Source organism: Callorhinchus milii, unplaced genomic scaffold (genome assembly GCF_018977255.1).
Source record: "Callorhinchus milii isolate IMCB2004 unplaced genomic scaffold, IMCB_Cmil_1.0 Scaffold1, whole genome shotgun sequence".
Lineage (NCBI taxonomy): Eukaryota > Metazoa > Chordata > Chondrichthyes > Chimaeriformes > Callorhinchidae > Callorhinchus > Callorhinchus milii.
The window spans coordinates 64,702,811-64,727,903 of record NW_024704742.1 but is presented as its reverse complement, the minus strand read 5'-3'; the positions used below and the strand labels follow the sequence as shown (position 1 = coordinate 64,727,903).

The following is a 25,093-nucleotide window of genomic DNA, read 5'->3' as shown; positions in this document are numbered from 1 at the left end:
GGTTGGGCCGTCAGTCTTCTTGCCTCCTCCCTCTAGAACTCCATCCCGGAGACCCTCAGCCTTGTCCTCTCTTCCCTCCTTCATGACTCGTCTCAAGAATTTCCTTTTCGACTGTACCTTCGGTCATCTTCCCTTCTCCATCCCCCCCCCACCCATTAGCCTCACCCCCTCTCTGATCCCAACTCGCAGCTCAGGGACAAAACCCACATCATCCAGTGCCTTAGGAAGTCCTCCCGACGCGAAATACACTGTAGAAATGAAATTTGTTGTTGTCGGATGTACCATCCTTCAGATGGCACATTAAACCAAGGTATAGTCAGCTTGTTCAGTTTGAACATTACAGATCCAGTTGCAGGCTGTAAAACCGTCGGGAATAGTTAAAGTACAATTAGATGCAATAATAAATGAGGTAATGGAATAGAGGATTGGAAAAAAAACAAGAGACCATTAACCAAGGCTAGTCTCATTTCTCATTCAGATCCTGTAGTTAATACAAGAGCATCTCTGCCTGGATAGACAGGAGTTCTGCTTTGTCTTTATATGACGGTGGGTGGGAGGAAGGAAGTTAACAAGAGAATAAAAGTGTTACAGATATTAAAAAGCGTTTGAGTGCATCAGGCAGGTTTAATCATCCGTAAATGATGTGCTGGCTCCCAGAATGGGCATCTACAGCAAGGAATTCCACTTTCAAAGCCTCTTTTTCCTCCCACAATCTTCAGCACTCATCTTCATCCTCCCCCCATCTCCAACCCCAATTTGGGTGGCCAGTTAGCAGTATAACAACTTGCATTTATATAGCACCCTTTATGTGAGGGGCAGAATCTCAGAGGGCTTAACAAAGGCGGAATCTGACACCGACCTGGGGGGAGGGAAGAGGTGACCTTAAGCACGGTCGAAGAGGAAGGTCTTATCATTATCTAAAAGAAGGGAAGGAGGGGGCAAGGCGGAGGGATTGAGGGACAGAGTTCCAAAGCTTTGGTAAATAGTGGTGGAAAGCAGAGCTACCGATGATAGAGCGGAGAGGACGAGGATCGAGCAGGAGGCTGGAACCAGCCAAGGGGAGGCAGTGGCTGGTGAAGTGCGGAGTGCGCTTGACCTGGAAGGCATTACATAAATGTGTATTGTGAGAGCTGCACGTCCAAATGGATGCATTCTATCACCCTGTACAAATACTGCTGCAGTGTCGTAATAACTGGTTTGATTCTGACTTGTTGTTGTTGTGCAGACCGAGTACGAGGTGGCTCCAGATGAGAAGAGACGGGATTATGGACTCCAGCTTTTAGAGACTTACTTCAACAATGGGGTACGTTTCTTAACTTTCTGATGCAAACTTTTCTCCGTTGGTAACCTGACTGGCTCACACCCTTTGCTCAGAGGCAGTGCAGTCAACTGGATCATCTGGGTCAAGTGCTTTGATGCTGGGTCGGATAGTTAGTCACAATTTAACTGTTTGCTCGGTGCAAAAATGTTAAAATAAGCTTTTATTTTAGTTTCAGCTGAGTTAAGGTTACGTCCGGACTTTTGGGTTTAAATCCAGGTGGGTTCACTTGGCCCTTTACACTTTTGAGGTCAATAAAATAATCACCGTTCAGTTTTATTTAAAAAGCATTCTCCCTTTGAGCAAAGAATGGTGAAAATATTCTTTTCTGTGCTGGAGGGTGGAGGGGCTGAGTAAAACCCAGTTAAAGGGTCAGTCCCCTTGAAGACAGGTGAGCCGTTGGCTTGACTGATCGATCCATTGGCCAGCCAGAGGTGAGGTCGCCCTAATGGGCAGCTCGTTGGGCTATAAGTGGGCGGTTGCCGTCGATGAGCTGGGGGAGGAGCAAGAGGGGCCCGAGGCGGCTGTGGGTTGGGGCTGCGACTGCTCGGAGAACTGGCTATGGTCCTCCTCAGGGCTTTCCCCTTCTAGCTCCTCTTAAAGAGATGAACCGCAGACAGGTTGGGGGTGACTGAGCCTGCCCTAGCCTGTGCTTTCAGGGAGTGATGAGCGAGGTCTCCCTAGGACTGAACTGAGAGGACACGACTGAGCAAGAGAGGGAATAATCCAGAGAAGACTTGGCAATGATAGACACGCCTTCTATCCAGGAAACCACACAGGTGGGGAGGTCCTAGCTAGCTGGGTGCCATCCTCAGTGAGTTGCTATTTATTTATTTACTTACTTACTTACTTACTTATTTATTAATTAAATAGCTGGCTGCTATTTTGCTGAAGTGGCCGTGAGTAGTGTTTGAGCGAGCGGATGTTGGCAATTCTGTGAAAAATTACCATTTTGTTCTGTGGTTTGTTTGAAGGGCTTTTATTAATGAAACTCATGTGTCAGTTGCTATATAATCTTCTGATTGTTTGAACCCTTCATCTACACCATCTACTTAGAATGCCAGTGTGTACTTTTTATATCCATCCGGTTGGAGCGTTTGTTTAGAATTTGCGTGAATTTTCTAACATTGCTGATGAAAATTCATGAATGTTTGCTGATAAGCAAACTACGTCTGCTACACCCTTCTCGTGTTCATATTTGTTTTCTCCCCCCCCATCTTATTCTCTGTCCACTTCCCCCCTCCCCCTATGTTAAGCTTCCAGCATTTGCATGTTGAGAGCCCCCACCTGTGTCTCACAAAAGGGGGGACTTGCATTACTGAGAACCCTCCTGTGACTGAGCCGGGACGGAAGACCCACTTTGGTTGAGAGAGGAGGGTTTTATGGAGTCAATAATTTTCAATAATTTTGTCAAACTATTAAGATTTTTTTTAGTTGGGCAGTGAAGCCAGAACAAATGACGATTCTCCCCTCGCCATCAGGGCTGGGTTTTTAAATGTAATGCTGGAAGATGGGAAGGGGTGGGAGAGAGAGAGAAAATTGGACCACTGTAATAATTATTCCATGCCTCTCTAATGTTGTTCATTTCAGTCGGCAGCTCATTTGCCCGAAGTGCCCGCCGACACAGTGAGACAGTGTAAGGAAAGGCTGGAACAGAGCCCTTGCAAGGAACTATTTAACGAGTGCACAAAGTAAGTCCGAATTCTTCACTGTATTAGCAATCTCACGTACGTTGTTTAAAACAACAACAAAAATGCAAAAGTAATGGCAAATGAAAGTTCATTTCAAAAAGTTTTTTTGCATACTAGCAATTGGAAAGAAAGAAACGAGTTAGTGAGTTTTAGAGCTAACTCCCAGTAGAGATAATAATCCTTGCCTTTGATATGGTACTGCTATCACGTCACTGAGGCATCTCAAAGTGCTTCACAGGATATACTGTAAAGTAGATTGACTGTTTGTTTTGTTACATAGAGTTATTACCGCATGTTAATGGACCGTTCACCCCAACTATTCGATGCCACTGTTTTTACTCCACAAGAGCCTCCATCACTCCTATTACCTTCACCTAAATCCCTCTATTCCCTTTACCTACACCTCTTTATTTCTTTTTCCCTCATCTAATTCTATTGCATTTTCGGGACAGAAAAATATTCACTGCCAACAAAAGTGATGGTGGATCTGTTTCTGGAAGATCTGGGTGGGGGGATGCAGTGGGAAAAGAGGGGGATTATACTCCTTAGTCTTAGTTTTTGACTGAATTCACAGGAACATAGGAATTGCTTGATTTTAAAAAAAGACTACGGCCCATCTAGGTCAACTTCTACCATCCTGGTAGTTGCATGCAACAATAATGGAGATGTTGACAGCAATCGATTCCGTGTGGAATAGTCTACAATAGAGCTTTGGGAACCTTAGATCCAAAGTATTGTTCTGTTAGTAACCGGTGTGTGGTAACCACCACTGGCACTGTTGATAATTGTTCCCCTTTGTGGTTTATTTTCTTCCTGCAGTTGGTGGAAAATAACAAAATAACAAACAGCTTTCCTGCTCGTGTGTACAGTACGTGTTGTTGTAAGCTGTCACAAGCTCGATAGAACCAGGCCAGTTAGAACATGCACTGTCCCTACCTCAATAGGTATTTGTTATTCCTCAAGCAGGCCTCTGTTCACACACAGCCAGAGAGAGCCCTTTACTCTGTGTCTCTGGTTTCGGGCAAGATCCTCATCCTCACCTACAAGGCCATTCACGGCCTTGCTCCCTCCTACCTCTCCGACCTACTATCCCCCTACTTACCTGCCCGTACCCTCCATTCCTCTGGCTCCGGTCTGCTCCACATCCCCGCCCTAATGGTGGTCGGGCTTTCAGCCTCTCAGCCCCTAGGCTCTGGAACTCCATCCCCCAGTGCTTTTGCCTTGCTTCCTCCCTTTCCTCCTTCAAGGCCGGTCTCAAGACTTTTCTCTTCAACCGTGACTTCACCTCCCCTTTGACTCTTGTCAACATCTAAAATCGCTCCTCAAAACAGTACCCGTTGCCTTCGTTCCTCCGGGTCTGACCTCCTCCTCGTCCCCCAAGTCCTCCGCTCCACCCTCTGCGAACGTGCCTTCAGCCACTATGCCCAGAGGCTCTGGAACGCCCTTCCTCACTCCCATCGCCTCGCCCCCTCTCTTCCTATTTTCAGGTCCCTGCTGAAGACCTTTTTGACTGCGCCTTTGGTCACCTTCCTCCCCCTCCCCTTGGCTCGGTCCCGGAATCCGTTACTGTGAAGCGCTCTGAGACGCCATCTGGCATGGAGAGCGCTATATAAATCCAAGTTGTTGTTGATGTTGTTGTAGATTTGTCTCATTCCGTCAAATGTTCTGGAAAACTCCCTGGTTGTTTAGAAATGTTTGGGTTCCTCAAAATGCAACGAGCCATGGAGCAAAATATGCAATTTTTTTTTAAAAAAGAAAATGTGTCCTCCTAACCAAACTAGCTCAGTATCTTCACGGTGGCTGTTTGATTTATAAATCCGCTTTACAATATATTCTATGAAATGCTTTGAGACATCTCAGCCACTTGATGAGTTGCTGTATCAAATGCAAGGATTATTATTATTGATTTTTTCTGACGTTGTCTTTTGTTGGTGAATCTTATTTCTATAACCCTTGCATTTGATATAGCGCATTTCACGTCTTGTAGATATCTTCTTTCACGTGGGAGGAAATCCCAAAGAGCTTCACAGGATATACTGTAAAGTGTGGTGACTATGTTTGGTGGATGAATGTGGCAGTCAATATGTGGACAGCAATTTCCCACAAACAGCTAGGAAGTGAATGACCAATTTTATTTGGGGGATTTTTGGTCAGGACACTGATAGAAACTCCATTCCTTTTTTGATAGCCATGGGGTCGTTAGGCAGACAGACAGACAGATGGAACCTCGATTTACAACAACTACTTGTGTTTATATAGTGCCTTTCATGTGGCGTAATGTCTTGTTTCGGTACAACATCTCATCCAAATGACAGCACCTCCACCAATGGAGTTAACGCCCAAAAGATTGCATATTTTGCATTAGATTATATGAGTTCCAAGTACCAAAGTCCCACAACTTTCGGACTTGGAGGCTACCAATTTAGCCAGGCTGACGCACTAAAGTTTGAGCATATTATCAAGGTGACGGATATTATTTCTGGAAAGCGATCACTTGAGTGCGGTACCATCTGGCCCAAGTGGAACTGATTCTTGACCTGAGTTCAGCACATTCAGCAGACAAAAAGAATTGGCAGAAAACTTTTCTCACAATCATTCCCTTTTTTTATATATGTGTATGTTAAAATAGTTGATGCTTTTAACACCAATTACACCACCTTTTAATTGCAGAGTTGTCCATGAGTATCTAAGTGGAGGTCCATTTACAGATTATCAAGGAAGCATGTACTTTTCACGCTTCTTGCAGTGGAAATGGTTAGAAAGGTATGTTGTGTAAAGCCTATCTTGTTTTCTTCTTGAACACCAACAGCTGTGTCCCAATTGATGTGTCCTTCCTGATGTGGCATAGAGTTATGTAGAGCAATACAGCATGGAAACAGGCAATTAGGCACAACTAGTCCATACTGGTGCCCATACTCCACACAAGCCTCCACCCCTCCTATTCCATTCACCTATACCCTCTATTCCCTTCTCCCTCATAATAATAATAATAATTCTTGCATTTGATATCGTGCTTTTCACGTCGGGAGGACGTCCCAAAGCGCTTCACAGAACACACTGTAAAGTGAATTGACTGTATATTTGTGGGCGAACGCGGCAGCCAATTGCGCACAGCAATGTCTCACAAACCGTCGTAGATTGAAAATGACCAATTTATTATTGTTTTTGTTTTTTTGGAGGGATTATTATTAGGCGTGTGGAGTAAGGAAACTTGCCCAAGGTTTGCCCTGTCTGGAATTGAACTCGGGTCTCTCACTTGCAAAGCGAGTGCTCTAACCACTGAGCTACAGGATTCCACAATATCATGTATGATGTCTAAAGTCTATGTGGGAGTCTGTTTAGTTGCATTTAACCTCCAGGCATCTCCAGAAACTCCCTGGTTAGACAATTAGCACTTCTTGGAGTTACTGTGTATGTGTGTGTGGGGGGGTGGGGGGGAGAATAGAGAGTAAAAGAGGTGGGGCTTGTAATTGTTGCCCTCTATCCTCTCAACTCCTCTTTCATAGTAATGGGCTATTTTGACTTCCGTGTTGGGTCCAGCTCTCTATTCCTCACCTCCACCCTGATTTGCTGATGTGCAAACCAAACAGACTGCCCCAGCTATGACTCCTTCTCACATTCCTCTCTCCCCCACCATCCCACACACACGCACACACTCACTCCTTCAACATGTGTCAACTCACTTGTTTTCAGTTGAGTATGTAACTTGATTCATTTTAGAATTCACCTTGCTTACTGGATGAATATTGTGACCCGGCTTATTTTCTTTCATCCTTAGGCAACCTGTAACCAAATATACTTTTAGGCATTATAGAGTACTAGGAAAAGGAGGATTTGGCGAGGTAAGTGCATTTCATTTTCTTTTCATACGATGCGTTGTTGAAGATTATTGTTGCATCTCTCTCTATGCCGTCTCCATGTTGAAGCCTGGGAAGGGTACGTGGCTGGTAGTGGTACTGGAGGGGAAAGAGGAGACGAGCATTTTTCACGTTCTCAACCATTGGATGACAATCTGACTGTTTTCTCAAGAGATGCCATTTCCAATGCAACAACAAGATTACATTTGTATAGCGCCTTTCACGTTGGGAAGACGTCCCAAGGCGCTGGACAGTGTACAGCATTTCAGACCCGAGCTGGGGTCGGGGGGGTGGGGGGGAGAAGGGAGGGGAGGGAAAGGAGGGTGGGTGATGGCATGGTCGAAGAGGATGGTCTTGAGGTGGAAGCCAATGGAGTCAGGCGAGAGTGGGGGAGATGGGGTCACAGAGTTTGGTGCTGGAGAGGACATGGGCTGCAGAGTTCTGAATTATCTGCAGCCTGTGGAGGGAGGAGTTGGGAAGGCCGACAAGCAGAGCGTTTGCATAGTCGAGCCTGGAGGTGATGAAGGCATGAACAAGAGTTTCAGCGGCCTGAGGGGTGAGGTAGTGGAGGAGTCAGGCGATGTTACGGAGGTGAGGGAAGGCAGAGTGGGTCATGGCTTGGATGTGCGGAAGAAAAGACAGTTAAGGGTCGAACAGGATGCCTAGGTTCCTGACTGGCTTGTTGAGTTGTAGTGAGCAACCATGGAGGTTGATGCTGCCAGATTCTGAGGTGCAGAGGCGCTGGCGCGAGCCAATGTAGGCCCCGTTCCCCTATTGCAAACCCGTTGATTAAGGATGAGTGTTCATCCCATGCCTCACATTAGTCTTAGTGCAGCTCTGTGTTTGACTCCTGGTGTAAGGAAAATTAGAGGCTGCTTTAACTCTGTTTTAGTGAGTGCCAAAACAACTTTGTGTTCAATAAAGGATTCCTTGAATTCTGGGATTTGTAGGTAGGGCAAAACCTGAGCCAACTTTCCTTATTGCACACGCCTCTGCAGTAAGGAGGAACCTGGTTGTTGGTTGATTGGTGGATCTCTTTCCGGGGTTAATAATCCCTCAAAAAAATTGGTTACTCAACACGCGACTTTTTGTGGGAAACTGCTGTGTGCAATTGGTTGCCACATTTCGCCCCAAAAATACAGTCAATTGACTTTGTATTACATTCTATGAAGCACTTTGAGGCGTCTCAACATTGTGATAAAATGCAAGGATTATTACTATATTATTATGATTTTTGCATGTATATTTCTCCCACTGGTAAAGGAACCGACTTTCTCACAAGAATGAAAGCCTTTGTTGTAGGGTAAACCAAAACACTCAATCCAACTGACTGGTTCACAGGGCCACAGGTTGATCAGTTGCTCTCACTAGCCTGTACTTGATCCTCTCCAGAATTAACTAACTAGGAGGCGTCTCTCCAGGGAGAGGGTGCACATTCCATTTCCAGCCGCAGGGAAATTTCCATGTGTAGGTGGCGTATGCATGTGGAGCTGTCCATCTGGTTTGGATACTCTTAACCACAGTGAAGCGTTTGTGCATGTGTCAGACACCCAGCTGATCAAAACCACAATCAGTTGCCCATCCCAGTCAAGCTATGATTTGTGGAATGGGTGATTTGGGGAGAGATAAGCCAATAAAACCTTGGCGTATCTCATCACATGGCTTATAGCATCGTGCTGTCAATATCCCAGCTGTTCCAATGCAAAATGTGAATAAGGGATGTACCCCCTTTATCTCATCACTCACTTATAATGTATAAAGTCTCATCCATACAACCCAGTAAGTAAAATATCAGATATACCATTGGAAAACACTTAGCTCAGCTAACCGTGTCACGTGCTGGGGACGCTCAGTGAACTCTCGTGACGAGCAGCCTGCACTGCAGGTAAAGCTCACCCTCAACCATCTGCTGTTGTGACTGTTGTAGTAAAGATCTCTCTGAGTAGAAATGTCAGATCTTGCCTTCTGTGAGGTTCTGCCTGATTGCTAAAGTCTGAGTGAGGTTGTTAAAATGAGCAAAAACATTTTTGTAGACACATATGTCTATACAGACCCTTATACTGTACTTAACTTAAACATGTTTTAATAAATAAATGTAGCTGTTCTATTATACTGACAGCTGCTCACTGGATGCAGGAGCGATGTGTTGGCGTAGGTCCTCCTGACCACAGCGCTCTAACCTGCCACGGAGAACTCGTGCCCATGTTGTCATCCCGGATATTGTCACTGAGCTCTTTTCTCCTGGGGTGATGATGTATTAGGAGTTTACTGTATTTTCAAATAAATGAATAATAATTTGGTCATTTCAATCCACGACTGTTCGTGGGACACTGCTGTGCGCAATTGGCTGCCGTGTTTCGCCCACAAAATATACAGTCAATTCACTTTACAGTTTATTCTGTGAAGCGCTTTGAGACATCTCAACGACGTGATAAGGCGCTGTATCAAATGCAAGTATTATTTTAAATAACTACCTTTTTGTTCCCTTTTCTGTCCCACCCACACCCCCACCACCATCATAAACCAGGTGTGCGCTTGCCAAGTCCGTGCGACGGGGAAGATGTATGCTTGTAAAAAGCTGGAGAAGAAAAGGATAAAGAAACGGAAAGGAGAAGCTATGGCGTTAAACGAGAAGCAGATTTTAGAGAAGGTTAACAGTAGATTTGTTGTAAGTTCAGCAAGTTTTTGTAACTTGTCACATAAGTGTTGCTTATTATCCATGCCTCTTACAGTCAAAACATTCTGTGTATGTTTTATACATATGGCGATAATCGTGTTACAACAAGGTTCCCAGAATTATATAAGAACATATTATCATTATGTAAGAACATAAGAATTGCTAGACGAAAGAAAACCAAGATCCATCCAGTTCGCCTTCCACCATCCTGGCAGTCGCATGTCATGTCCCAAACTATATACTGTATCCCACACTATTCAATAGTTTTCGGGTTGTCACGATGAACAGGAAGCACCACTGACGTCCCATCCTGTGCACCGTTTGTGAGCTACCCGCAGGAAACGTTGCTGATTTCGCTTCCTTATGCTGTTAGCCAACGGTGCTCACTGTGAACAGAGGCATGCACAACACATAAGAAATAACAGCAGTGACTGACAGACCTAAAGGTCAGTTATTTGTTGGTGCAGGACCTGAAGCCAAGTGTATTTACTCTATACTTGCAGTCCAGTGCTGTAAGTGAGCACTAATACTGGGGGAGGGGGAGGGGGGTGTTATAAACTGATTCCCTTATAACACCTTACTTTTTCATTAAGAAAATAATGTGACACATCTCTAAAGTTGTGTTGAGAAAAAAATTACCTTTGTTACGTTTAGTTCATCTTGGAACATTCAAAAATGAATCCAGCAAATGATTTTTAAACGAAGAATTGTTCTATCTATATTTCCTTACCTCATAATTATGCAGCGGACTTGCTCTCCTGCTTAATTGTTCCACTTGACAAGCTGGCTATTGAGTATTCCTTCACCCCTCCACCCCTCTGCCTCACTATTGGTGTCAGAGCCTTTAGCCACTATGCCCCTAACCTCTGGAACTCCCTCCCTAAATCCCTCCACTTCATCCCCTCTGTATCTCTCTTCAAAAGACTCTTGGAAGCCTAATGTTAGACTGTGCCTGCAGTCACATGTCTTCTCTCACACACTACCTATTCATTGTCTGGCACTGTCTTTGTAAAGGGGCTTTAAGACGTTGCCCTATTTGAAAGCCACCCTACAAATGCAAATTATTGTGTCCTTTCATCACACCTGAGTTAACTCAGCACAGGCTAGAGATGAAATCGTTGACATTGCTGGTCTGTCTGCCTCTGTGCCACTGAAGCCATTGGATGTGACCTTAATGTATTAATTGCTTAATTCAATAGGCGAATTAACTGGCCACTTTAGATAAACTCAAATATTGAAATCAAACAAAAAGAAATCTACAAATCGTGTGTCCGCAAATCGATAAATTCCAATGTATTATACATATTGATTAGCTAAAGCACTCTGAGAGGCTACCCTGTGTGAAGGGTGCTATGGCGCTATACAAATGTAATCTTGTATATAAATGCAAGTTGCTGTTGTAATTGTTTGAACAGGTCCACAGTAAAACTGTTTACTCAAGGTTATCAGATTTAGAGATATATACATCGAAGGAATGGACAGAAATTGTTACCAATTATCTCGACAAGAATCACCAGTGAATAGAAAATTGTGAAAAACTGTACATATGTATATTTATCTTGTGTGAGCAGCTATTTTGATTCTTAATCAGAACTGTCTCTGTTTTGTTTGGATTTCTAGGTTAGCTTAGCATATGCCTATGAAACAAAAGATGCACTGTGTTTGGTACTGACCTTAATGAACGGTGGTGACTTGAAGTTTCACATCTACAATATGGGGAATCCAGGCTTTGATGAAGAGAGAGCGGTCTTCTATGCTGCTGAAATCTGTTGTGGCCTGGAGGACTTGCATAGAGAGAGAATTGTGTATAGGTAACAACTATTTCCCTTAATTTGTTCCAGGAGAGCATCATAAGTCCTATTAAATTGAACTATTGTTATACAGATGCTGTTATAATGACCAATATACTACAATCTTACTTTGAAACCTGAAATCCTAAAGTGAGATGGGAGTAACGAAAACATAATTGACCTAGTGTATGCAATGTACCTGTGCACCAGACAAATCAGCAACCCAGTGGAAGGCCACTTGACCATTGTATTGTGTTGGTGTCACCTCAATTTTTCTGATGTCCTCCATGCCAATGTCCTCAGCTCCACCATCCGTAAAATCACTTAATGCCCAAAATCTCCCTACCTCGCTGACATGCTTACACCCCACTCCGGCCTTCTACATGTCTCTTATCCCCTCGGTTGGCTGTGCTTTAAACCACTAAGTCCTCAAAAGCCGTGAACTCTGCCTCAATCCCACCTAAAGACTTTTCTCTCTGACTATGCTTACGGTCACCTCCACCCTCCCCCCACCTCGGTGTTAAGCTACACCACTATTAAGAGCTCCGAGATGCTGCCCGCGTAAAGGACACGGTATAGATGCTTGCTGGTACATTGCTGTGTGCAAAATTGACTGGCGTGTTCACCCATGCATGCTACTGACCCATGGAAATTTCCTTGTCTCTGAAATAGAACTTTAGAGGTTCGCAGGTGTATTACCAAGTCTATTGGGTGACCCCAGGATGTGTGTAAAAAAATATACAGTCGCTATACTTTCCAGAAAATCTTGTGAAACATGTTGAGACACCTTCCTGCGAGCTCTGACACCAGAATGGTGGATCAGGCCCGAGAGGCTGAATGGCCTATACTTCTGTTTCTATGTTTCTAAACCACATTTCCGCCACGGAGGATTGACATGATTCCAGCATTTGATTGCTGAGCGTGCCAGCCCCAAGGAGACTTTGCTCACTCTCCACCCACCCCAAGGTGGATAGTCGCTGGTTGTTCATTTAGCCTGGTCACCAGTCAGAGCTGTCACAAATTTATTGAAATGAAATGTTTGTTATATATAGAAGTGAATGTGCGCCTGCAGTGGCATAATGGCATTTTAGAAAATTATTGCTTTGGGTGGAGTGGGAAGCTATCCAGGTAAAGCACACCAGCATCCTCTTGTGGTGAAAGTAAACACTGCAGAGAAGGACCTGTTTTCAGTTTCAAGAAACAGACTGAAGTAACACATAATGTCCTGAAGCTTTTAAAAATTCTTATGGTTTTGTTACCTCCTCATGTATCAGAGTGCATCCATTATCAAATAGGAAAATTAGTGCCTTTTTAAGAGCCTTTATTTGCTTTCAAACTGGCTCTTACCAGTTTGTGCATAATACTCTCCGGAATTAGGTAAACAGAGTCCAAAATGTTATCCTGGTGTTTGTATAATCCTGGTTACAGAGAAGTGCTTTGTGTTTTTCTTTTATATCAGAATAGTGTCCTGGTCCAGCCCCCAGCAGTTGGCTGGGGGCTGGGCCTGTTCTACGTGTTGTGTAAAAGCATGTGCACATAGTGAGTTATGGGTGGTTATAATTATGCAATTAACCATAAGCTGTTTTATCTGGACAGCAGAACCAGAGTACACGACCTGCGTTTGAAGGGGGAGGTAAATCTGTGGAAACACTGCTTCAATGAGCGAGTAGTAAACTTATGGAATAAGCTCTCTAGGGAGACAGACAGTGGAAGCAGAAAATGTTGTTTGTTTCAAGAACAAATTAAATAGATTTCTGCTAGAAATTAATATCTCGGGATACAGTGTATAGTTTGGGACATGACATGTCAAGCGACAGCCAGGATGGTGGAAGGCAAACTAGATGGACCTTAGTCTTCTTTTGCCAGCAAATGCTTATGTTCGTATACCTAAGGAGAAGTCTTTACTGAGTCAGTCTTGAGTGTCTCACTGAAGTCCAGTTGGAGGTCTTTTTTTTTGCCTCCGTCTGGGATATTTGTTCTGTCCTCAATGTTCATATCTCAATCTCTTTACATAAGTGAGTTTTATTTTGAGCATGCATAGTAAGCGAGGGTATGGCTGTTTTCCTGTTTTTTTGACACATGCGGAAACCCATCCCCATGCTTAAGAGTATCCAAACCAAGCTGAGATTTCCAGGCATCCCACCTACACATGGAATTCCCAGAGACAGATTGCTGGAATGGAATGTGACTCTCTCCCTGGAGGGACACATCCTGCTTTCCTAATTCGGGGAAATATTAGGCACAGGTTGACAAGAGCCAAGGCTTGGGGACCCCAGAGTGTGTGTTGGGGTAACTGCTGGCGTCTAACCAACTACTTTCCTTTACAATATTGTTGACCAGGACACTGGAAGAAACACCTGAACAGGCTGATGGGGCCTCAATTTAATGTCTCACCTGAAGGAGGTTATCTCGCTCACTTTTTTTCACATCCCCCACGAAGGACAATCGCAGTACGCCTACTGGTGGCCAGGCTAAATCAGCTAGCTCAGCATAGAACAGCATTAGACCTACAACGTTTCTACGCTGTATGGCTTGTTTGCAACACTTAGATATAATCGCCCAATACTTGTTCACGATCACAGCGACTGCACTTAGACATGTGCTAGGGAATGGACGAAAAGGTTCAAAAGGGGAATACAGTCAGAACCAAGGACTGAACTGTTGGTGGCTAGATGAGACTGTTAGATTATCAGAAGATAGATAGTGCCACGGCAACAATTTTAGGCAGCTTTGAACATTGATTAATCTGTTCTACCCATCCATTTTGCCATTCCTTTCGATGTATCTCTAAATCTAATAATAGTCATTTCAGGCTGGTGCAGATCAGCAGTTAATCTGGCCGGCAATTTGTTTTCCATCAAAATTTGCAAGACTATGGGGAACGAGCGGGGGAGTGGGATAGGCATCATGGGCAGAATGGCTCCCTTCTATACTGTAAGATATGATACCCACAACTAAATGCCTACCTCTATTTTACAACCAGCAGTCTGTCTGCCCTAGCTGTATTTGTAAGCCAGGTGGAGATGATAATAATCCTTGCATTTGGCATGGTCAGGAAGGAGGTGTTTTACATGTAATGAAATACTAAGATTTTATTTTCATTCAACTTTCTGCAAAAGTTTCCTAAATGCGAAAGACTGATGCTGTTAATAGTTCAATGCAGATTTTCATTTCCTTGCCAGACGTTTATTGGATGTTTTTCTTTCCTTCCCTAGAGATTTAAAGCCAGAAAATATTCTTTTGGATGATCACGGTAAGACTCTTTAACTTGTAATAAATTGTCTTAGGTGACTTGACTGTAGGAGATTGGGAGAAAGGAGGTAATTCAGTGGAGAGCTTGACCCTGACCCTGTTCTTGACCGACATCCACACTTGCAAACCTTTCAGCAAGAATCGCTGTGCAGTGATCAGGGGAGGCAACCCACGTTAACTTTTCTGTCTCTCACATGAGAGCTGAGACCTTTACTGCTGTCCCAACTCAGATCAGCTAATTCTGCCCGTGCTGGAGATTCAACACAGGAACATTTTCCTACTGTCAAACATCTGAGAGAACCTCTGCTGTGTATTTGGTTACCTCAAAAAGAAAATCTCCCACTTGCTCTGTGTCCACTGCTCCCACACTCGAAAATTGAGATAGCCTTTTAAGTGACTGACAAAGTCTTGCTTGGCTCAGCTACTGAGTGGATCTACTTGCTGAGCATTTTGGATTACAGCCGTTGTTCTTTATGAAGAAAACTTCTTTAGTTGGGGCACGGGGGGGGGGGGGGGGGGGGGGGGGGTAAGGGTAAGGTGGATGTTCTAGGGGCTGAACTACAGTAATCCAGGAATTTTTGGTTGAGCAGACATGTCTCTTCACTGAGACATCATGATGTGGCTACATCCTCATCACTGTGAGCCACAGCCCTAACTGGTAGGATGAGCTAAGCTGGACAAGTAATGTGCTGTGGTTACATTCCAAAACAATGATTTGCTCTTGTACTTATAGCTCCTTTGATGGAGGAGGAATGTCTCAAATGCTCTACAGAGATAACAGGGAAGATTGAGAGAGCAGAATTGAAGGGTGTTCATCAAATGCCTGGTCAAACAGAGGGGTTCTATAAATGTTTTTTGAAGTTAGGGAGAGAATAAGCAATTAGAAGGGATTTGGGGAGGGAGTGGGTTCCATAGAGCAGGATCATGCTGTAATTTTCTTTTTCTTTCCGACTCCTTCAAAATCCTGTTGCATCCTTATTCAACCTACTGTATAGAGTGATTCAGAGTGGATCAGTTCAGAATGGGCCACACCAAATAATATAATAATAATCCTTGTACCACTTACATCTCAAAACACTTAACAAGAATTATTGCATTGTGAAGTGAATGTAAATTTGTAGACAAACGGGGCAGCCTATTTGTGCATGTTAATGCACCCCAAACAGCCATGAAATGAGTGACCTCATTTCTTTTGATTAACAGTCAATTTTGTTCACAGGTCATATCCGGATTTCTGACCTCGGTTTAGCTGTACAAATCCCAGAAGGGGAATCGATCCGGGGAAGGGTGGGAACTGTAGGATATATGGGTAAGTACAGGAGTTAAACAGAAGACTTCTTACTTGCAGTTACTTGGGTGAATCTACATCAATTAAAGAATCAAATTATCTTTGTCCAATTTCAATGGATTTTTTTTCTTAGAAACTGTGTTCTCTGCTCACCGAGCTATTAAACCTGACTTGTGATTACTTTTTCCTCTCTCTGCCTTTGTTTCTATGGATGTTTCTGCTTTTTGGACATATCTGCTACAATCAAGAGATTCAAGTACATGCACTGTCAGCCTTTGGGGTCAGTGACAAGTGATCAGCAGTGGAGGGTCCCATTTATTTATATTTTCCACGTTCTTATCCCAGGGACAACAAGGCCAATTGTAATGTTCCCAACACTGCTCTGGTTCAGATGAGGTTATTCAACATGCATTAGATATTGAATCTGGGGCCATTTTGACCTGTATGCTCAGTACTGGAATGTAGTACATTTAACTACAAAGCAATTAGTGGGATGGTGCTAATGTGTTTATTGATTGGGAGATTGTTGCTTTACTGGCATTGTTTGCAGGCAAAATGAGCTGATCTGCAGTAAAACAATGTGACTTTGTCATGGTAGAATTATAAAAATTGACAGCAAACTTAATAAATCTGTCCAATGATAACATACAAAATGTGCTTTTTGCTCGTTGATCACAAGACTGGTTTGCATGAGAAAGACTCTTTGGCCTATTTGATCCAAACCTTTCAGAATATACGTGCTAGCATCATCCCAACATTTTAAATGAAAAAAATGGCCTCAACCACCCTTCCTGGTAACCTGTTCCAGTAGGTAATTACCCCTGGGAATACTTCCTAGTATCTGTCCTGAAATTACCCTTTGCAACTCTAAGCCTGTGTCCATCCATTTGTTCTAATGCCTTGGTGCATCTGAAAGTATTATTCTAAGTTTACATTTTGCATCCAATTTAACATCTCCTTTCAAGACTGAAGAACCCTATCTTGTTTAATCTTTAAACTGCTTAAGAACATTACTTTTATTTTTCATTAATTGTGTTTTGTAAAAAGCTTCAAAGCACTTATTTACGTGAAAGGCAAGATATTATTTTTGAAAGCAGCTGATGGTTGAGGCAATCTTACCTTTTTTTGTAGCTCCAGAGATTATCAATAATGAAAGCTATTCCTTCAGCCCTGACTGGTGGGCTCTTGGTTGCCTAGTTTATGAGATGATCCAGGGTCAGTCACCTTTTCGGAAGAGGAAAGAGAAGGTGAAGCGGGAGGAAGTTGATCGACGTGTCCGAGACGATGTTGAAAACTACTCTGAAAAGTTCTCTGAAGATGCTAGCTCGATCTGCAAGATGGTAAGTAACAGGCAGGTGTCCTCGGTTTAATGTGTCACACGAAGGAAGGCAGCAATGCAATGCTCTCCCAGCACTTCATGTCAAATGCAAGGGTCACCATTATTATTTAAATGAAATGTCAACTTAGACGAAAAGCTGAAAGTCCTGACATGGGGCTTGAACCCAAAACATTCTGACCCAAATCTGAGTGTGCTATCAGCTGAGCCAGTCTGACATCCAGAAAGGACTTTGTGACTATCCAATGTAAGTGCTGTGTGTCTCTTGGTCTTTGCAGTTACTGACCAAAAATCCAAAGGAGAGGTTGGGCTGCAAGGGGGAAGGAGCTTCGGAGATAAAGCAACATCGTATATTTAGAACCATCAACTTCAAGAGGCTGGAGGCAAACATGCTGGATCCTTCTTTTGTTCCAGATGTAAGTACATAAACTGGCCCCAATTGTGGGACTGGTGGTGTTGAGAGGATCATCTTCCCTTTATTTTCCTATCTTCGTTCGGTTTCAGTAATTGAGAGTTGAGCCGGGTCCGGTTTCTCTTGTGGTGGCTTTCCTTTCCTGCCTCAGGATGCACGTGACAGTCTTGCTAACAGGTGGTTAAACCAGGGCAGAGAGCATGAGTGACGTGAGAACCTGTGTGAGTCTGATCGAGAGGCATCAAGTTCAGCGACTGTGGGACTAGCAACTTCAATTATAAATATTTGATGCTTAATAGGTACTGTACAAATGTGTAATTCTCCACGATTTGCAACCTTTAAAATATAAATTGATTCAAAACTTCTGCAGTTTTAAAATTTTAAGAGCATAAAAAATTAGTAAACACAACATTTGATGAAGCGCTTTTCACGTCAGGAGGATATTTCAAAGCGCTTTACAGAATTCACTGTAAATTTAGTGACTTTTTATTCAAACAATGCAGCAAATATGTCCACACCAATATCCCATAAATAGCTTTGACGTGAATGACTGGTTTTATTTGAGGAGATTGTTGGCCAGGATAACAGAAGAAGCTCCCTTCTCTTTTTGAATAGGGCCACACGATTTTTAACATCTGAAGGATGGAATTTTAGCATGTGTACCCTTATAGCATCCTCTTTCAGACCCATATTTTATCCTTTAGGGATAAAGGAAAATAATAAACCTTGGTTATCTCGGAATGTGAACCTGCCACCCTGTTGAAATGTTAGATAACCTTAACCTGAACTGTTTTTTCTCCCCTGTATTTAGTTGGCTTTGACGATCCAAAACTGAAGTTACAAAAATTCAACCCAATTATTGTTCTAAGATTAAGAAAAATGATCATCCTGATTTGATTTTTTTNACACTCCAGAATTTAACCTTAGGTCATACCCATACAATTGCAATTTACAATCCGCCATGTCTACAGCATAAGTATGAACCTGGCGTGTCTACTTCTACGGAGTCTTGTTGCATAGTGGTTAATACGATCGCCTCGCAAGCGAGAGGACACAAGTTTGATTCCTGGACGGGGAAAATCCTTTGCCAAGTTTCCTTACTCTGTTCACTTAGCTGTAAGTAGGAACCTGGTTGTTAGTTGATTGGTGGATCACTTTCCAGGGGTAATAATCCCTCCTCCTCCCCCCCCAAAAAAACCTTGGTCACTCAATCCACTACTGTGTGGGACACTGCTGTGCGCAATCAGCTACTGTGTTTCACCCACAAAATATCGAGTCAATTCACTTTACAGCATACTCTGTGAAAGCTTTGAGATATCTCAACAATGTGATAAGGAGCTATATCAAAATGCAAGTATTATTATTATGGCACGATCTGTGAAAATCTCTAGCGTTTGAGACTCCGACTGACTGACAAACAATCCCTCGGAAGCCATTTTTTAGCCCCGCTAATTTTTTGTAAGTTTGCACCCCCCATCTCCAAAATGGATAGTGAGAGCAAAAAGGAAGGTGGTGAATGACAAGGAGATTTCTTTAAGAACGAGGTACAGAAGAGAGAATTTAGGTTACGTTAAAGAAAAGAAAATAAGTTGCAGAAATAGGGAAGAGGAAGCTAGGACAAGTAAAACTGTTTAAATGTGTAAGTACGTAGCTAATAGGTATTGTAAAACTGCCTGACATTTTAGCATAGACTTGTTAGTGTAATATTGTTCATATCAGCATCCCAGTGCAGGAGCTGAACATGTGCAATGGCTGAGGAAGTTAGACATTTCCCTGCCAATAGCAGTCTTGAGTTGTGTAACGCTCCCCAGATTAATGTTTAGTTTGTAACCTTGTTGGATCCTCTGTATTAAATTACAGTTGAGTAGCTTACTGCTGTATAGTGTTGCATAATTGTGTGTGTGTGTGTGTGTGGGGTTGCATATATAGAGTGAAGAGCTTTTTTCTAAAAACATAACTAAAATGCAATCAATATCTTCCTTTGATTTAGACCAGTTGTCAACAATAGTAGGTGTACTGATTGATCGAGTGAAATAGTAGGTGTACTGATTGATCGAGTGAAATAGTAGGTGTACTGATTGATCGAGTGAAATAGTAGGTGTACTGATTGATCGATTGAAACATGTTTTTTGCATTACGATGTTGTGTTAAAGGGAAATGTGTTTTTAATATGGACCCAAGGTAAACTCAAGACATTTCACATTCAAAAAGGCATTGGATTTATTCTTTTGGCTGAAAATGGGTTGCTAATTTTCCTGAATGCTCACATCCCCAAATTTCTCAACATCTTAACCTAAGATCCCTTGCCTTAAAAACAAAGTACCCAAAAGGAGCTGAGGAAAAAACAATTTCAAAATTAAAACTAAATGTAAGAATCTTTTTCCCAAAATTCTGCATCAAGGTCCACTTCAAGATGCAACTCCATGCCTCTGATTTTGGTCATCTTTCCCCTCCACACACCGCACCTCCCTAGTCTCCCTCCCCTTCACTGACAAACCAAAAGATAAGGCTTGTTGCCTCCCTCATTTTGATGCCACTTACACTCTCAAATGCTATGGATTATTATAATAAAATTGGAAAACTGCTCAATCTTCTTGCAGCCCAGAGCAGTTTACTGCAAAGACGTCTTGGATATAGAGCAGTTCTCAACAGTCAAAGGGGTAAACCTGGATCCTACAGACGACGATTTCTACTCGAAGTTCGTCACGGGTAGTGTCACCATTCCTTGGCAAAATGAGGTAAAAGCAACTTGCTCACAAGTTTTTTTTTCCCCTTTTTTAAACCTTTTTTNCTCAACTTTTGCTGAATCCAGAATGTTATCAGTGTTCCCTATTGTCTCTTGGTTCAATAGAAAGTGAGTAAAATTAGGTGAGTAATGATGATCAACCGAAGTCTATAATAATAATAAAGGTAAAACGGTAGTCCTTTGGAACCACCTTCATTCTGAAGCCCTTCCCATCTCAAGTCAATTATAAAATATTAAAGGGGAACAAGCCGGAGAATGGGAATAGACTAGTTGGCTCTTGTGGAGAAAAACTAAGGAGCTATACCAAATGGAAGGATTAAAATTACAAACAGAACTAATGGGCTGTAGGCACTGTAACTCAACTGATTCGTTGAGTGATGAGCTGGTGGCCCATGTACCTTTTCTGTGTGAGTTGTGCAGCCATTCTTTTCCAATAAGTGACTCTGGTATAAGTGTCTGCATATCCTTGTCACAGTGATTGGGTTATATTCTACAAGTCTTGGCTCAGGTTCCCGTTGATGTGAGCAGGGAATCAGAATGCTGCTTACAAGTGGCTGCGTTAAACAGCAGAAACAATGTGAGTCAAACTTCAAAAATGTGAAGCAAAAGGTGAGAAGGAAGCATGGCTGTGAGGAAATTAAAACCAAGGAGAAGGCCAAGATGTTAGAAATCCTGTGAAATAAGATATTTAAGATTTGCTGCATTTATAGCAGACTAATTTCCTCTAGGCTTCATTCTGTGATACACCACTGTATCCGCTAGCTTTGGCAAGCAAGCAGAGAGAGACAGCTTTTCAGCTGATCAGTATAATTTTCTGAGGTGATTTGGAGATTATTCACTCTCCAAATTTCTGATTCTCAAGTCAGTCTCTCTCTCATTACCTACCTTCCTCTCTCTGCCTCGGACACGCTTTTTCTGTGCCTCAGCCAGGTATTTTTCATGAATCAAATTGGTGACATTAAATTACAATATACAATTTAAGCATGACCTTGGACACTTAGCTAATTCTCTCCACCCAGTAAAGATTTTCAACCCAGAGGACTTTCAAGCTGTAGCAATCACACTTTCCGATAAGTTGAGTCTATCATTGCTTTCCCTGCAGGAACTTGGCTTATTTGCCCAGGAATCCCTGTTTTCAGACATCAAAGTAGGATAAGAGTTCATTGAGATTACTTCTACTACCATGGACTGTTATACTGCTGGCAATATACCAGAAGCAGCTCAGCTCACAAAACAGCTTTAGGAGTATTTGCTCAACATGGTCATGCCAAGCACCGATGTCACTGTAAGTGGCATCTCCAATACCTATTGAACTGCGGAAGGAAGCATTGTTCCCATGTTCTGCAGAATTTTCTGTAGAAAAAGTGATTTCTCTTTGAACCTTTGAAGGTGACCATTGTTTGATGTGTGTACTAAGTGTGTCGCTTGCTGAGCAAAATTGCTGCCATCAGCACTCGCTGGATGCAAGCGGAAATACACAATATCATCTTTTTTACTATTGTTATAGCAGAGTTTGGTTGATTGTCAAAATACTTGCCTAATTTTACTTAGTTTCTAAATTATCCAGAGATAACTGAGAGCACCAATAACATTCTGGATTCAGTGTTTTTAAAAAAAGGCTTAAAAAAGTATGAGGAAAAACAAAATGCCACTTGCTGATGAACGCCAGTTTGGTCTTGGTTTGGTTTTAGTTCTGTAAATTTAATGGATGTTTTTTGTATCGCAGATGATTGAAACAGAATGTTTCAAAGAAGTAAATGTATATGGAACTGGTGGAACATTATCACCAGACATGGATGCCAAGAAGCCTAATCCACCTCCGAAACGAGGTTTATTTCACAGGCTTTTCAGGCGAGAGGTAAGACAACTCTTACATACACGTCTTTTGTGAAAGACTCAGTGAGAGGCCATTCGGCCCATGATTTCGAGTCGGTGTCTGGTCCTCCTAGAAGACATCCACCTGTTAATCCTGCAAGCCAAAGCCTAATGGGTAGGGTGCTCTTAGCTGGCAAGCAGCGGGGAAACTTGTCTGACAGCGATATCAATGGCAAGCTATGTAGTTTTAGCTGGTTAGACTCCAGTAGTTACCCCAACACATACTCTGAGGTCCCCAAGCCTTGGCTCTTGCCAACCTGCGCCTAATACTTTTTGGAATTGGTTAAGCAGGATGTGCCCTTCCAGGGAGAGAGTGTGGATTCCATTCCAACAATGTGTCTCTGGGATTTCCATGTGTAGGTGGGAGGCATGGAAATCTCAGTTTGGTTTGGATGCTCTTAAGCGTGGTGATGTGTCAGATACCCGTCTGACCAAAACAAAAATAAGGCATCAATGTTAAACCCGTTTCCCAGCACATTTAAGAATGTACCCTCCAATAATGCCTTACTACCTGAAAAGAATTTGGTTTTATTTTATTCAGTTCATTTCTAATCCATTATATTTTGCAAAGTGCTTTGGGATGCTTATTTCCATGTGAAAGGCACACATAAAAGCAAGGTATTCCTGTATTTGTTGCATGGATTGCATGTAATAAATGAAACCAAAGTAATTCTGTGTTTGTGAAAAAGTTCTGATTCACAAATTAATCCAAATACACGGAGATATTAACGAAAATGCATTTAAGCACTCTTGGGAGCTGTAATTTCAGAGAAGTTTAGAAATCAAGGCCATGTTATAAAATGAATGGATCGGTGGTGTGCATCAATTTTGACAGTTAAAATAATTTTATGTGCTTTGGGACATCCTCTCGAAGTGAAGGGCATTATATAAATATACAATATATTGTATTACAAGTTAAATGCTTTAAGATGTTTCAAGTTCATGGGCACTATGGAAAATGTTAGTATTACTATTATTTTGACTTCATGGCTGTGTGTGGAACACTGCCATGTGCAATTTGGCTGTCATGTTCACCTACAAATATTCACTTTGCAGTAAATCCTGTGAAGTGCTTTTGAGAGTCCTCCTGCCTTGAAATTCACTACATCAAGTACAAGGATTAAGCATTATTTACTATTATTAATTATTATTATTCATTATTATTGTAACTGAAAGTGTCTCTTTGTTCCTTTTTTCCTTTTTTTCGTTCAGTTCTGTTTTAAAAGTGGTTACAGTGATGATGAAGAGGGCCCTTCAAGAATTTGAGTCCTTTTGGATGTCAACCATTTATTGAAAGTAAAAAACAAAGAGAAACTGAAATATTTCAGTTTAACTGGGAATGTGTATTAAAATGTATTATATTTCAAAAACTGCTGTATGAGTTTACATATTTTGTACATTTGTACTTGACTTATGTCTAGATGTATATTTTCACTAAAAGTTGTACAAAAAGCCATATATTAAGTACCACTTGAATGCATACATAATTTTAGCAGGAATGACTTTGGAAATATCTATTTAAAAGTTTTTATTTTTTTGTTAAAAAGCACAGTAATGTAAATGTGGTGTGTTAGGTACACCTCATAATTCAAGAGTAACTTGACTGAATTTTACTTCAGTACAGGATGGGCCCATATACACAAGCAATGTTGTCTTGGTGCTCCATAATATATGTATCATAAAACGTGTGTAACTTGTCTGCGTGCATGTTCTTTTTTTTCCTGTGTATAACTTGGAATCGATCCCATTTTGGTCCATTAAATTCCATTTCAAGAGTAACTGTAAATCCTAAATGTTTTGTTTGTTTAGCCAGTCGCCATAGTCAGAAATCAGACCATTGTTGCTGTGTTTACAGGCCCACTATATCATGGAAAAGGATCATTTAAGCTTTGTTCGTTTGAATCTCAAATCTGCGGAAACATTCCCAAATCTTATCAGTCTACATTCTGACAATGTCAGAATACATCTGTACCAAACTTTTTTTGTAACTTAGCATCAGGTATTTTGCCTATAACTCATTTCTTAAAGCTCTGAAGAACATAAGTAGACAATCTCTGTGTTCTGTATTATTATTGACTTTTTTGTGGTTTGAATGTCTGCACTAAGTGCCATTTTAAAAAAAATGTTGCCTGTTCTCAAAACAGATTTTGCAGTTATATTTAATAAAGCATGTAACTATTGTATCTGCAGGATTGTTATTGGTGTCGAGGCCCCTCTGTGCCCACAAATCAGAATCTCATGTTGAATGCAACTGTTTTATTGCAACTGGTGACCAGTTTTGTGTTACACAAACATCATGTTTTTTTAACCCGCTGTGTAATCCTTCCTAAATTCAGGATGTATCAGGATCTTACCTAATGTCACTGGGTTTATTTTTATGTTGAACATTTTAAATTGAATAAACACTGCCATTTGTATACAGTTTTGTTGTCTTGGGTTGACGACTGAAAAATGGCCCTCATAATTGCTCAGGACTCGAGAATTTACTATAGTAAATGTTTTTTTTCTGTATAGTAGTGTATTTACCAGTAGTTAAGAGAATGAACTCCTCTAGCCCCCCACCCCGTCTCTCTCACACACACACAAAGGATAATGGTTTTGTGTAATGTAGCACATGTATATGATTCAGGGAAGCTCATTGAAGCGAATTGTTTAAACCGATAGATGGATTCAAGAAGCAATCACATGCATTTCTGGAAAGAAGGGATTAAACAACAACAACTTCCATTTATATAGTGCTATCCATGCAGAGTAGCGTCTCAGAGCACTTAACAGTGGCGGAGCCTGACTCCGAGCCGGGTGGGGGTGGGGAGGTGACTGTAAACACGGTCGAAAAGGAAGGTTTTCAGGT

General features: G+C 42.0%; 1 protein-coding gene across 2 annotated transcripts in view; it reads left to right on the top strand.

The window, feature by feature from the left end:
• LOC103186330 (G protein-coupled receptor kinase 5) overlaps positions 1-24,663 on the top strand; it is a 60,702-nt gene extending 36,039 nt beyond the window's left edge. The window contains exons 4-16 of one of the 2 annotated variants that reach the window (XM_042342912.1): positions 1,226-1,303; positions 2,909-3,009; positions 5,680-5,772; positions 6,788-6,851; positions 9,394-9,534; positions 11,164-11,354; positions 14,549-14,586; positions 15,805-15,894; positions 17,005-17,213; positions 17,488-17,625; positions 20,222-20,359; positions 22,094-22,225; positions 23,455-24,663. In XM_042342912.1, the coding sequence (XP_042198846.1) occupies positions 1,226-1,303; positions 2,909-3,009; positions 5,680-5,772; positions 6,788-6,851; positions 9,394-9,534; positions 11,164-11,354; positions 14,549-14,586; positions 15,805-15,894; positions 17,005-17,213; positions 17,488-17,625; positions 20,222-20,359; positions 22,094-22,225; positions 23,455-23,508 (1,467 nt within the window). In that variant the 3' untranslated portion in view covers positions 23,509-24,663. Of the gene's footprint in view, positions 1-1,225; positions 1,304-2,085; positions 2,133-2,908; positions 3,010-5,679; positions 5,773-6,787; positions 6,852-9,393; positions 9,535-11,163; positions 11,355-14,548; positions 14,587-15,804; positions 15,895-17,004; positions 17,214-17,487; positions 17,626-20,221; positions 20,360-22,093; positions 22,226-23,454 lie in introns of those variants that run through there. The other variant, XM_042342916.1, reaches the window with a different exon arrangement.
• The last annotated feature ends 430 nt before the right edge of the window (positions 24,664-25,093 follow it).